General features: G+C 42.6%; 1 protein-coding gene across 10 annotated transcripts in view; it reads left to right on the top strand.

The window, feature by feature from the left end:
• Nucleotides 1–15,653, top strand: part of MPPE1 (metallophosphoesterase 1) — a 111,699-nt gene that overhangs the window by 71,590 nt on the left and 24,456 nt on the right. For all 10 annotated transcript variants that reach the window (XR_012221278.1, XM_073550988.1, XM_073550985.1 and 7 more), the window contains one exon: nt 118–255. Coding sequence is in view for 9 of the 10 variants with exons in the window: in XM_073550988.1 (XP_073407089.1) it covers nt 118–255 (138 nt within the window). In the remaining variant the exon portion in view is untranslated. The remainder of the gene's footprint in view (nt 1–117; nt 256–15,653) is intronic.

Raw genomic sequence — 15,653 nt, 5'->3', positions numbered from 1 at the left:
AATAGTACAGATACCAGGATATTCTGCCACCTGGAGAGCGGACAGACAGGTACAAGGCAAAGCTAGGAGTGAAGCCTATACATTTTAGGAATGAGTTATTACATTTTTCTCTTGTAGCTGCTGTGGCTGATTCAGCCGAGACTTATCCTAAGTGGCCACACGCACAGTGCTTGCCGAGTGCTCCATGGTAATGCGCCAGAGATCAGTGTCCCGTCATTCAGCTGGAGAAACAGGAATAACCCTAGCTTTGTCATGGTGAGTTTCATTTTTGTTGTGTAATTATTATAGTGGCTTGAATGTCTTTAATTTACTTGTATTATTTAGTAGGCTCCTTTTTTCTTTTTTTTCTCACACTGATGAATAGAAAAATGCGCTTTAACTTCAGGTCCAGGAGATTTTGTAGTGCATAAAACTGCCTTCAACTAATAGTATTGTAAGAAACGCAGGTGTTATCGTTTTGTCATATCTTATTTACATGTTGTGCTAATGAGTTAACATACCCCAGGAGACTGCAAGTGTTTTACCACGTCAAAGTGACAGGGCGGGTACGCCCTTACTTACATAATGCTCACTAATATACAAATTAGGCACACTGAATACAGTTTTATGGTAAAACAATAATGTAACAATTTATTAAGATTACATCAGGATAATGATAAATTATGGAATGGCAGATATAATATTACCCTGTTTTGTTAATTCATTTCATGTGACTCATACAATTAATATGAATTATAGTACATAGAGAAATAAGCATCAATACTATACATTACCAAGTATTGTAACATCACTTCTCCACTGGAGGGACCACAGTGTCAGCAAGAAGGAAATACTCTGGTCTTGTCATCACAGAAACCGTGTGTCCACGATACCTTCTGGAAATGTCCCTACCTCGCTGAACCGGGCCCCTTTTTTTATACACAACTTCCACATCCTCCCCTATTACATCTGTGCAGTATGTTTAGGCTGAATCATCAGTATCTTGCAATTGCACAGTAGGTTGTTGTCTTGATAACAGCACAAGACTTCAAGGTCTGTTTGTTTGTTATAGACTACTACAACCTTAAAGTTTGTTTGCACCAACCCAAGATTTATTTGCCACTGGCATGTCTCTTAATAGCACAATGCTTCAAGGTTGTCTGTCACTGTTCAAAGTTCCCCCCATATGTTGCTTGTCACAAAGTTAACTCTTCATGATCATAGCATAACGCTCTAAGATGGTAGAATATGGGCAGCATGACTTCCATAATCACCTATTCTGAAAACTGGATACCTATCGTAACCCAGTCACACACACATACTTGTCTCATTTGTATCACAATCGGTCCTTGATTATTGATGTCATGCATGACCATTGCTACATGAAACCATCAAAACATTTTGGTCTCCCTTGTCTCTGAGCATCATACTATTATTGAACACAAGACTTCCTTGTTCAAGCAGCATAAATATTCATTATCTGTACAGTTGTTGTTTTTCCTATTGTCTTTGTAATTTTTCCCAGCACATGTGTAAGAATACACCACGCAACTCTTACCCCTATATATATATATATTAGAATACCACACAGAATTAGATGGAAAGCTCCTTGTAGAATTCCCATCAACCACCCCCCAATTCCTTTAACCCAATTGGCAGGGTATAGAAAAGAGAAAGTATTCAGTATCTATCACTGTTTGACAAGGCAAATATCACGGTGGTCACTTGTGTGCAAATCAGGATAATGAATATTTGAAACACACAGCTTCAAAGACCACAGAACAATTAACCTTGTCTTAAGGGGCCTTTACACATAGCGATATCGCTAAAGCGTCACCGATTTTGTGACGCAGCAGCGGTATCGCTGTGTGTGATACTTACCTCTGACTGGCTCCCCCGCTGTCTGTCGCTGATCGCGCAGCTCCATTTCTCGTCAGGCGCTTCCTGCTGGCGCCGATGAGCGACGCGTGGACGCAGGCGGGAGGACGTCAGGATTGCCGCGTCTCAAAGGTAAGTAACGACCGCTGCTGCGTTGCTACATCGCTGCTGAGATCTGCCTGTGTGGCAGCTCACTATCGACCATTTAGAGATGCACCAGCGATCCTGACCGGGTCGTATCGTTGTCGGGATCGCTGGTGCATCGCTAAATGTAAAGGGGCCTTTACGGTATTAACACAGAGCAAACACTTTGTGGCTCAGTATCAAAGTTCAGTATCAATGATATTACACCATAGTATATTGCAATATATAGTGTTTGGATTCAAACAACCATATTTCATATTTGCAATACATTCCACCCTTGGTCTAGTGACCACACTATATCAAAGCATATAAACAATATATTACAATATGTAGGCTATAAGATATCCATATTTTTATTAGCACCACAGCAAGACTTGTCCTACTTTAGGAAAAAAAGATATCACAATGGCATCTCCTCTTCACCTTGTATTCTGTGCCCCTATTGGACAATCAATCAGTAGATTTGGGTTCCAGTACCATCTCTATGCTGATGACACAGAATTATACACCTCTACTCCTGACATCACGCCTGCATTATTACAAAACACCAGTAATTATCTTACTGATGTCTCCAACATCATGTCCTCCCTCTATCTGAAACTGCATCTGTCGAAAAATGAACTCCTTGTGTTTCCCCATTCCAGTAACCTACCTATGCCTGACATTGCCATTTCTGTGTGTGGTTCCACCATTACTCCCTAGCAACATGCCCGCTGTCTTGGGGTCATACTTGATTCAGAGCTTTCATTCACCCCCACATCCGATCAGTGGCTCGCTATTGTTATCTGCACCTCAAAAACATTTCTAGAATTCAACCTTTTCTTATTTTCGACTCTGCAAGAACTATTACCGTTTCTCTTATTCATTCTCGTCTGGACTATTGTAACTCTCTACTAATCGGTCTCCCTCTTTCCAAACTCTCCCCTCTCCAATCTGTCTTGAATGCTGCAGCCAGGATCATATTCCTCACCAACCATTATACCGTTGCCTTTGCCATGTACCATTCATTGCACTGGTTACCTATCCACTCCTGAGTTCAATATAAACTTATCACTTTCACCCACAAAGCACTCCACGGTTCATCACCACCCTACATCTCCTCCCTCGTGTCAGTCTACCACCCTACCCATGCCCTCCATTCTGCTAATGACCTAAGGTTAACATCCCCAATAATCTGAACATCCCACTCCCGCCTCCAAGACTTCTCGTGTGCTGCGCCAATTCTTTGGAATGCACTACCCAGGATAATTCGATTAATCCCCAATACCCACAGTTTTAAGCGTGCCCTAAAAACGCACTTCTTCAGACTGGCCTATCGCCTCAGCATATTTATCTAACTATCCCTGTGTTGCCCATTCAAAATTTTCTTCATAACCAAGGACCTTGTATCATGTTCTCACACGCTTTATGCATTTTATAGCCCTCTGTGTCTATACTTGTGTTTTTGTGCGTTCGGCGGGCACGTCAAAACGACGCATCTGCATACATCCGCATGTCCTGTGTGCCCAGTGTTAAATATGGGTACGCAGGATGCATGCAGAAGTAGGCGGAGCTAAATGGAAGTGCGAAAGCAGGTGGAGCTTAACGGAGGAAGTACGCAGCCGTCCGCAGCTCAGCCGAACGCTAATGTGAAACCAGCCTTAGGCTAGGTGCACACGGTGCGGATTCTGCTGCGGATCCACAGCGGTTTTGGCCCTGTGGGTCCGGAGCAGATTTAGGTGCGTTGTACAGTATCATTGTTTTCAATGGTAAACTGAAAAATGCTGTGCACATGCTGCAGATTTTTCAGCGCGGATCTGCTGCGGGTTACAATCCGCAGTATGTCAATTCTTTGTGCGGATTCCGCTGCTGTTTCACACCTTATCCATTCTGAGGTGTGCAACCGCAGGGCAAAACTGCAGGCTAATAGGATTTACCTGCGGATTTTTCAACAAAATCCGCACAGCCTTAAAAACTACTTGTGCACATACCCTTACTGTTGTCTTATGGACAGATACTCCAGTCTCTGCTTGGGAACTCTGCAGCTCCTTCAGAGTTACATTTGGTCTCTGTGCTACCTCTGTAATGCCCCCCTTGCCCAGGCTGAGAGTTTTGGTGGGTGGCCCTCTTTTGGCAGGTTTGTTGTGGTATCTTTTCCATTTGATGATAATTGATTTGATAGTGCTTTGGGGGATGATCAGAGATTGGGACATTTTTATAGCCCAACCCTAACTTGTACTTCTCAACAACTTTGTCCCTGACTTAGGCTGGTTTCACATTAGCACTTTTTAAGCGCACGCACGGCCGGGGGTAGCTCCGCCCCCGAGCCGGCTCTCTGCCCGGCGTGCCCGCCCCTTGCTTGTAGCGCCGCCTCCTAGCGCACAGCGGCGCCTGCGATCGGCGCACCCTATCTTTAGCATAGGGTGCGCAGATCGTGCGCTAGTTGCGCTGCGCACTTTTGACGGTGCGCCGTGCGCGCCAAAATCCGAAAAGTTTGATTTTGGCGCGCACGGCGCACCGTCAAAAGTGCGCAGCGCAGGTCAAAGCGCAACTAGCGCACGATCTGCGCACCCTATGCTAAAGATAGGGTGCGCCGATCGCAGGCGCCGCTGTGCGCTAGGAGGCGGCGCTACAAGCAAGGGGCGGGCACGCCGGGCAGAGAGCCGGCTCGGGGGCGGAGCTACCCCGGCCGTGCGTGCGCTTAAAAAGCGCTAATGTGAAACCAGCCTTATTTGGAGATCTCCTTGGTCTTCATGGTGTTTGGTTAGTGGTGCTTCTTGCTTAATGGTGTTGTAGCCTCTATGGCCTTTTAGAAATGGTGTGTGTATATACTAACAGACCATGTGACACTTATGCAGAAATTTCCTGAGAAAATCCAGACTCCTTCCCAGGAAATTTTCTATTTTTTATTCATGGTTTTTATCGCTTTTTTGAGCATTTTTCGCGTTTTTTTTTTCCGGAGCATCCTGATACAATGAAATCCGCAGATTTTCTGCAAAATTAATGAACATGCTGCGGTTTTTTCCACAGTGCGTTTTTTTTGCGGAAAAAAACGCATCATGGGCACACAAATTGTGGATTTCATTCTAATAGGATGCTTAACGTATGCGTTTTTAAAGAGTTTTGCAGCGGAAAAACGCGAAAAAAACTAAATCCTGAACGTGTGAACACAGCCAAAGTGAAAAGAAGGCCACCTGTGTGCAGTCTAAGCATGTGACTTCCTTTCACTAAGCACGTCATTTTTCTTCATCAACTTAGATTTAGTGCTGATGCGTCACACACAAATTGCTGTAGATAAGCCCCCGATGTAACCTGAAAGATAAGAAAAAAAAAAGTTAGATTATACTCACCGGGGGGGCGGTCCGGTCCGATGGGTGTTGCGGTCCGGCGCCTCCCATCTTCATACGATGCCGTCCTTTCCTTCCTGTCGTGGCTCCTGCGCAGGCGCACTGCTCTGCCCTGTTGAGGGCAGAACAGAGTCCTGCAGTACGCAGGCGCCAGGAGAGTTCCGGCGCCTGCACACTGCAGGACTCTGCTCTGCCCTCAACAGGGCAGAGCAGTGCGCCTGTGCAGGAGCCACGACAGGAAGGAAAGGACGGCATCGTATGAAGATGGGAGGCGCCGGACCGCAACACCCATCGGACCAAGACCAGACCGCCCCCCCCCCGGTTCGTATAATAACTTTTTTTTCTTATCTTTCAGGTTACATCGGGGGGCTTATCTTACAGCATTACAGAATGCTGTAGATAGGCCCCTGATGTCGGTGCCGGCAGCTCATAGTCGAAAAAAAGGGGTGGCAGATTCCCTTTAAGAGCAGAGGCTGCTGTGGGAAATATGGGATGTCTAACTTCAGAGGCGAGCTTCCCCCAATCTCTCTCATGACACATAACCTACAAAACTGAACATATTGGTGCATAGAATATATATATTCAGCTGAGACACACCTGTTATGAGATAATTACCAACAAAGAAAAAAGGTCGAGAGTAACACAATGGAGGACCACATCTATAGAAAGACGTACACTAAAGAATATATAATACTTGGTAACTAAATATGCTTTCCAGTGCCTATAAATTGTAGATGATATAGATTTACCAATGACTGTTATACCCTAGTGGGGAGCTAAATGTTCTGAAAATAAGGAATAGTGAAGTACGTACGTCGTATAGTAGGAAAGATTGTAGTGGTCCCGCGCTTTGTCAGGACATGTGATCCTCCATTGTGTTACTCTGCTTTTTTACCTATTAAGTATTTTTAGTGTTTTTAAATTCATTATTTTTTAGGAGACTTCATTGCACCATTTTTCTTTTGTTGGTAAATATATAATAACCTGATTTTTTTTTTTTTTTTTCCTCTGCTGTAGATGGGGTGGGTTGGTTCTGGATATAATTTTTCTAATATAATGAATTGTTGCTTGTAATATGTACTGATGTGCAATAAAATTTATGAAAAAAAATACATCTGTTAGTTGTAATGTGTTTGGAATTAAAATATAATTCCAGAATTACACAATTATAAGAATGAGAACACTGTTTTTAAAATATTAGATTTCAGCAAAATATACAAAATATTAAAGGCCGAAAGGCAAACTATAACACACATCTGTATTTCCTTTTAAAGTACAATAAATGTGTTTGGAAGATAAGTGGGTCAAGTACTGGACTGATGATAGGGGCTCTGACAGGGTAGGGGGTGCAAAATGATTATCTTGTTTCTGGCACAGCCAGCCCTATATCACTGTGGTGACTCGGGCACCACTCCCTCACTACGTATGCTGGTGCAACGTAAGGCTGGGTTCACACAACGACAAGTGTAAAAAAAAAAAAACAACAAAAAAAACCCAACAATTTACTGCTGCAATTTTGCTGTAAAACAATTCAGGCACATTGAAATCAAAACAAGGTCTGGTAAGTGCGTCTTGTGCTATGCGGAAACATTTGTGATCCTGTGTAACATTGCATTCAATTGCTGTAATGCACTGGTTTCCAGGAAAATGGCCGCCGGAGGTGGCGTATGTGTAGATTGAGATATCAGGAGAGGCTTTAATTTTTTTCCCCTTTTTTCTGAAAATTTGGGGTGAGTCTTATGGTCCGGTGCGTCTTATAGTCTGAAAAAACCTGTATGTATGTTCACAGGGGAAAAATAATAAATGCAACAAACAAGAGGGCAGAAAGGAAACAAGGGCAGTAAAATATATTCTAAATACGGATCGATGAGAAAATGCACAATGAGTGCATGTATATATGGCTGTACAACAAGTTGATTCATAGTCCTGCATAGTCTCCTACTGGAAGGTATGGTAGTAATATACACTGATCACTGGCACACCTGCCACAGAGGGTAATGCAGCATGTCATTTTTGTGTATTAAACTGCCCCCAATGTCTTGTTAGTCATGCAATGTGCATCACTAACATGGTTTTCTCAAAGAAAAGGTCCCAGTATACAGAAGCTTCTCACAAAATTAGAATCTTGGAGCAATGACTCCAGCAGCAGTCCACTCCTTGTGAATCTCCCCAAATTTTTGAATGGCCTTTTCTCAACAATCCTTTCATGGCTGCGGTTATCCCGGTTGCTTGTGCACCTTTTTCTACCACACTTTTTCCTTCCACTCAACTTTCCATTAATATGTTTGGATACAGCACTCTGTGAATAGCCAACTTCTTTAGCAATGACCTTTTATGGCTAAAGGCTCAGCCAATGATCAGCTTCAGGATGATCAAACACAGTCTCAAGTTACCTTGAGACTTGTGCAGGGCCCAACTAGAGGAACAGCCCTTCTGGACTTAATTTTAAGCAACAAGCCAGATAGAATAGCTGTCTACAAATATCTAAAGGGCTGTCACATTGTAGAAGGATCAACTTTATTCTCATTTGCACAAGGAAAGACTAGAAGCAATGGGATGAAACTGAATGGGAGGAGACACAGATTAGATATTAGAAAAACTTTTTGACAGTTAGAGTGATCAATGAGTGGAACAAGCTGCCACGAGAAGTGGTGAGTTCTCCTTCAATGGAAGTCTTCAAACAGAGGCTGGACAGACATCTGACTGGGATGATTTACCGAATCCTGCTTTGAGCAGGGGGTTGGACCAGATTGCCCAGGAGGTCCCTTCCAACTCTACGATTCTATGAAGTACGAGTCAATGGGCACCTAGGGAACAGTGACCACAATATAATAAAATTCCACTTGTCCTTCAGTAAGGTGCCCTGGAAGGGGGTTACGAAAACGCTGAATTTCAGGAAAGCAAAGTTTGATCAGCTTAGAGAGGACCTTCGCCGAATTGATTGGGACAATGTCCTCAAAAATAGGAGCAGGAACAGAAAATAAATGGGAAATATTTAAATCAGTTTTACTCACCCACTGCGAGCTAGCCATACCGTACAGAAATAAAAGGGCTAGGAACAGGAGAACACCAATGTGGCTAAATAAGGATGTAAAAAGGGCAATAAATAACAAGAACAAGGCATTTAGGAAGCTAAAACAAGAAGGCAATGAAGAAGCATTAAAAAGTTATAGAGAAAAAAATAAAATGTGTAAAAAATCAAATACATTTAGCAAAAGTGGAAACTGAGAGACTCATTGCTAAGGAAAGTAAAACAAACCCCAAACTATTCTTTAATTATATAAACAGTAAAAAGATTAAAATTGATGGTTTCGGCCCTTTAAAGAACAATGAGGGTGAAATCATAGAGAGCGATGTGGGAAAAGCAAATGTTTTAAATACTTTTTTCTTTAGTGTTCACACAGGAAAAGGATTTGCCAGGGGAAATGCAGTGATAATGTAAACTCCCCATTAAGTATTACCTGCCTAACCCAGGAAGAAGTGCAGAACCGCCTTAGTAAGATTAAAATTGACAAATCACCAGGCCCTGATGGCATTCACCCTCGGGTATTAAGGGAGTTAAGTAATGTGATAGACAGGCCTCTATTCCTTATATTTAAAGACTCTATAGAAACAGGGTCTGTTCCTTTTGATTGGCGGCAAGCAAATGTGGTACCAATATTCAAAAAGGGGTGTAAAAAGGAACCTGGAAACTATAGGCCGGTAAGCTTAACATCTGTTGTGGGTAAAATTTTTGAAGGGTTTCTAAGGGATACCATTATGGAATATCTCAATGTTAATAAATGTTTAACTCCATATCAACATGGATTTATGAAGGATTGCTCCTGTCAAACTAACCTGATAAGCTTCTATGAGGATGTAAGCTCTCAAATGGACCAAGGAGAATCATTGGATGTCATTTATCTCCACTTCTCTAAAGCATTTGACACTGTCCCACATAAAAGATTGGTAAGTAAGATGAGAAAGCTTGGGCTGTGGAAAATGTGTGTAGATGGGTAGGTAGCTGGCTTAGTGATAGAAAACAAAGAGTGGTTATTAATGGTGCATACTCAGATTGGGCCAGGGTTACTATTGGGGTACCACAGGGTTCTGTATTGGGCCCCCTACTATTTCATATATTAATGATCTAGTGGATGGCTTACACAGTAAAATATCGTATTTGCAGATGATACAAAGCTATGTAAGGTAGTTAACGCAAAGGAGGACAGATTGCAACTACAGACAGATTTGAGTAAATTGGAGAATTGGGCTGAAAAATGGCAAATGAGGTTTAACACAGATAAGTGTAAGGTTATGCACATGGGAAGGAGAAACATGATATAATTACTTACTAAATGGGAAACTGCTGGGGAAATCAGACATGGAAAAAGACTTAGGCATCTTAGTCAATAAGAAGCTAAATTGGAGTGCCCAGTGTCAGGCAGCTGCCACCAAAGCAAATAGGGTCATGGGATGCATTAGAAGATTTCTGGGAACACGAGATCAAAACATAATTCTCCCTCTGTACAAATCACTCGTCAGACCACACATGGAGTATTGTGTGCAATTTTGGACGCCGGTGCTCAAGAAAGACATTACTGAGCTTGAAAGGGTTCAAAGGTGGGCTACTAAAGTGATAAATTGAGTTGGTTCACTACAATACCCAGAAAGGTTATCAAAATTAGGTCTATTTACTCTAGAAAAGAGAAGACTTAGGGGAGACCTAATATATATGTACAAGTATATCGGAGGGCAATACAGAGATATCTCCAATGAACTGTTTGTACCAAGGACTGTGACAAGAACAAGGGGGCATTCTCTTCGTTTGGAGGAAAGAATTTCTGCACCAGCATAGAAGAGGGTTCTTCACGGTAAGAGCAGTGAGGTTCTGGAATTCTCTTCCCGAGGAAGTGGTGATGGTCAACTCACTGAATGAATTTAAGAAAGGAATGGATGCTTTTCTTGTGAGTAACAGTATAGAAGGTTACGAATAACAGAATATTATAGGTAGATGGTTGACCCAGCTTAGGGGAAGGAATTTTTTTCCCTATGGAGAAAATTGGCTGCTACTCTGTGGGTTTTTTTGCCTTCCCCAGGATCAACAATGCAGAACAACTGCACTAAAAATTATCTGAACTAAATGGACATAAGGTCTTCCTTCAGCCTTCAAAACTGTTACTATGTTACCTGTGAGTACTGTGACAGAAGACGCCTGTGTGAAGCTAATCTCAAGAAGTCCCCTGAAAGTCCCACTGTTAAAAACAAAACACATGTACTGACGCAGATACAATTTGCAAAAGTACACATCAACTGACCTAAAGGGAAAAATTGTGAACTGATGAAAATAAAATTGCTCTTTTTGGGTCCAAGGGCCGCAGACAGTTCCTCAGACGACCCACAAACTCTCCATTCAAGCCACAGTACACTCTGAAGGCAGTGAAGCATGGTGGTACAAGCATCATGATATGGGAATGTTTCTCATACTATGGTGCCAGACGTATTTAACGCATACCAGGGATCATGGACCAATATGCATATATTAAAATACTTGAAGAGGTCATGTTGCCTTACGCTGAAGAGGTTATGCCCTTGAAATGGGTGTTTCAACAAGACAACGACCCTAAACACCCCAGTAAACGAGTAAAATCTTGGTTTCAGTCCAACAAAATTGAGTTTACGGAGTGGCCAGCCCAATCCCCGGACCTTAATCGGATAGAACACTTGTAGGGTGACATCAAAAATTCCATTTTTGAGGCAACGCCACCAAATGCCAAAAAATTGTGGCATGTAGTCCAAGCACCCTGGATTGGAATAACAGTTGACAGGTGCCAGAAGATGGTTGACTCTATGCAACATACTGTAGATGTGAAGCAGTTAAAAAAAAAAACTGTGGCTATACAACTAAATATGTTAGTGATTCCCAGGAATACTAAATCCACAAAATAGTATTGTGAGTTTGTAAAGACAAATGCAGACACTGCTATTTTTTTTAGAACAGCCCAATGTTCATTTTTTATTTTCTGTAAATTATATACATTTCTCTTCAGGTTTTGAATCAGAAAACAGTGTGCAATGTTCCCAATGCATGGAAATAAAAACTAGTATAAAGATTTTGTAATTAATTCATATTTTTTTAACACTACTGTACATGATCACATATAGTTTAGGTTAATAGAAGCTTGTTTTGTTATAAAAAATGATATTTTGAAAAAGTGTTAAGTTGAAACATTGTAATAACCCTCCCAATAAAAGTAAGTACATTACATAAAAATTGTGGCGAGCGGAGTGAAAATAACTCAAACCAAGTAATGGGATAGTTTCCTTTCCTACATTTGCATGCTACATGGGAATGTGTCATGGTGACTTTTCCTCCAAAACAAAAGGATTATATTTAAGTGGTCTGGTAAAAAAAAGTCACACTGCCCCCCACCCCTAAAAAGGTGTATGTGATCTAGACCTAATTTGACCAGGACCTTGGTTGTATTTTTTTTTTTTTTTTGAGTGATGGCCATTAAGGTTGCTATGTAAGGGTAGGTTTCTACGGTCAGTAAACGCTGCGTATTTCTAGACCGCAACATGTCAATTTTATTAATAAACTAGCTGAAGAGCCAGGCGTTGCCAGGGCATAGTAACTACTGTTATAACCAATTGTAATGATATATTAGCTGAGTGTAGAGCCCCGCCCACTCCGCATAGCCACATTCACTATAATATCCCACATCATCCCGTCAGCCAGAGCCACTGGACTACTACCCCTATTGTCCCACATCATCCCGTCAGCCAGAGCCACCGGACTACTACCCCTAATATCCCACATCATCCCGTCAGCCAGAGCTACCGTACTACCATTAACATCCCACATCATCCCGTCAAAGCCACCGGACTACTACTCCTAATATCCCACATCATCCCGTCAGCCAGAGCTACCAGACTACTACCACTAATATCCCACATCATCCCGTCAAAGCCACAGGACAACTACCACTAATATCCCACATCATCCTGTCAGCCTGGGGTCAGAACCAGAGCGCTGAGTGGAACGGTCCTAACTTCCATACTGGGGATCCCTTTGAGAGGCCTGGCGTCAGAACCAAAGCGCAGAGTGGATTTGCCCTCACTTCCATACCGGGGATCCCTTTAAGAGGGGCCTGGGGTCAGAACCAGAACTCTGAGTGGAATTGTCCTAACTTCCATACCAATGATCCCTTTAAGAGAATCCTGGGGTCAGAATCAGAGCGCTGAGGGGTTTGCCCTAACTTCCTTGCAAGAGATCCCTTTAAGAGAGCCTAGGGTCAGAACCAAAGCGCTGGATGGATTTGCCCTGACTTCCATACCAATGATTCCTTTAATAGAAGCCTGGGGTCAGAATCTGAGCACTGAGGAATTTGCCCTAACTTCCATACCGGAGATCCCTTTTAAGAGAGGCCTGGGGTCAGTATCAAAGCGCAGAGTGGATTTGCCCTCACTTCCGTACCGGGATCCCTTTAAGAGGCCCTGGAGTCAGAACTACAGATCTGAGTGGAACGGTCCTAACTTTCATACCGGGGATCCCTTTAAGAGAGGCCTGGGGTCAGAACCAGAGTGCTTAGTGGAATTACCCTAACTTCCATACCAATGATCCCTTTAAGCGACCCTGGGGTCAGTACCACAGCACTGAGTGGAATGGTCCTAAATTCCATACCGAGGATCCCTTTTAAGAGAGGCCTGGGGTCAAAACCAAAGCGCTGGATGGATTTGCCCTGACTTCCATACCACTGTTCCCTTTAATAGAAGCCTGGGGTCAGAATCAGAGCGCTGAGGGATTTGCCCTAACTTCCATACCGGAGATCCCTTTAAGAGAGATGATGTGCCTATGGGATGGAGGATGTGTGATGGGTATATGGGCACGGGGGGGGGGGGGGGGGGAATTCATTTCTTTCTTGTGCTGTCTGCTCCTATCTGGGGGAGCAGACAATCGATGGGCGCTTATGTTTCCAGGAATGATCAGTCAGTGTCTGCTAAGGTGTTGTGGAGTGGGAAAACTGTTGCTCATAGCAACCAATCACTGCTCAGCTTTCATCTATTAAACAGCTCTGGTGAAATGAAAGATGCTTAGTGATGGGTTGCTATGAGCAACAGTTTTCCTTGCAACCAATCACAGCTCAGCTTTTAACCCCTTCCCGACCTGTGACAGAGTATGTGTCATGAAAGTCGGTGCCAATCCGACCTGTCACGCCATATGCTGTGTCATGGGGAGATCACCCTCCTGCGGATCGGGTGACTGGGGTCACTGAAAGGTCGCCCAACTCGCAGATACAGGAGGCTTTGTGCTTCACCCCAGGGGGGTGACTTTACCTCCCCGTGGCTACGATTGCACTGATTGGCTGTTTCACGTGAAACAGCCAGAGCGATAGTAATATTTCATCATTGAAATTTGATGAAATATTACAATCCAGCCATGGCCGCATGTGTTCATTGAACACATGCGGAATCACCGCGCATACAAAATCCGGCAGCACTTTGGATGGAGCGGATATCCGCTGCATTAAAAGCGGTGCAGGTATGGAATGTGGAAACATACCCTTAGCCTTCTTGTGCTTTTCTCAAATCCTGAGCAAGTGTGAGTAATGATGTACTGACTTCTTGCCAGAAATTTTGCCATTCTAGCAGTTTTATTTTCTTAAACCAATTACGTTTCCTTGCGTGTGGGTTTGGGATCCTCGTTTCATCTTCATCATCCTGGTAGATGGCAGATTTTATCAAGACTGTCTCCTGTGCGTGTATCCATTCATACTTCCTTCAATTATTGAACTGGTAAGCTTCATATATGCTAAAAAACAGCCCCACACCATGCTGTTCACACCTCCAAAGTTCACTGTTGGTATGGTGTTTTTTGGAGTGATAGATGGAGCCTTTAGGCCCTCCGAATTTGGTGTGCATTATGGAATTGAAAGAGTTCAGTTTTGGTCTCACCTGACCAGATTATATTCTCCCAGTATTTCACAAGACAAAATGTTGAGCAAACTTAAAAAACGCTTGAACATGATTTTTGTTCAGCAATAGCGTCTTATGTTGTGAGCGTGCATACAGACCATGGAGGTATAGTGCAATACTTACAATTTATTCAAATAAAATATCTGGTGTTTCCAGGTCTTTCTGTAGCTTTCCACAGGTGATCTTGGCTCTTGGACAACTCTGATAATTTTCACTCCTGTGTCAAATCTGTCGTGGGAGTACCTGTTGTGGCCAGTTTATGGTGGAATGATGTTCTTTCCATTTCCGGATTATGGCCCCAACAGTGCTCACTGGAACCTTCAGTAATTTAAAAATGATTCTATAACCTATGCCAGCAGTATATTTTGCAATAAGAAGGCCACAATGGTCTTGAGGCAGCTCACTCGTTCTACCCATCATGAGATGTTTCTTGTGTGGCACCTTTTTATAGGCCGTCAGTGAAAAATAATATCAGCTGGTTCAGCTAAGTGGCAGAATTGTTTTCTAATTACTGAGAGTTCAGTTGGTGCCATGACTTTCTATGGCTTTTTGCAACTCTTTCTTCATGTGCTCAATACTTTTTTTTTCCTGTCTTTTATCGTTATTATATTAATGTATGGACATATATGGTTTCTTATTTCTTTACCACCTTTTGAAATATATTTACTTAGAAAATATTATTTCACCTGCTGCATGTGCTGGAAGCTTTCCTAGCACATATGGTAAGCATGCACTGCTGATAATGTGAAAGCTTTAAAACAAATTCAGATCTTATTCCATTATGATATATAATGGACCTTCAATGCTTTGAAATTATATTGCATATTGTGAATTATATTGACATTTTCTATGCTTTTGTAAAGGTATTGGTCATAAGAATTATTTTACTCTTCAAGTTCTCTATTGTATTACCTGCTTTTCCCTCCCTCATCCCTTGTTTCTCCTTTTCTTTTCTGTGTTTGTTAATATTCATATAAATTTCCCAATAAAGATTATTGGAAAATAAAACAAATTCAGACCGCCATATAATCTCAATCCAAGCATGGGTCTCTTTCCATCAGTTTTTATCCCCCTTAAAGGGGATCTGTCACCCCAATCAGCTGCCGGCACCGCCATCAGGGGCTTAACTACAGCATTCTGTAATGCTGTAGATAAGCCCCCAATGAAACCTGAAAGATAAGAAAAAAGAGTTAGATTATACTCACTGGGGTGCGGTGGGTATCGTGGTCCGGCGCCTCCCATCTTCATACGATGATGTCCTCCTTGCTGTAGATATGCCCCTGATGGCGGTGGTCCCTGCTTATAGCGCTAAAATGGGGTGACAGATTCCCTTTAATATATTGCAGTCATCATACCATTTAACAGTGTACTTAC

The sequence above is a fragment of the Dendrobates tinctorius genome, unplaced genomic scaffold, assembly GCF_039654945.1.
Source record: "Dendrobates tinctorius isolate UK_male_01 unplaced genomic scaffold, ASM3965494v1 ptg000171l, whole genome shotgun sequence".
NCBI classification, from domain to species: domain Eukaryota; kingdom Metazoa; phylum Chordata; class Amphibia; order Anura; family Dendrobatidae; genus Dendrobates; species Dendrobates tinctorius.
The sequence above is the reverse complement of the archived record's forward strand: the minus strand, read 5'-3'. Positions and strand labels throughout refer to the sequence as shown.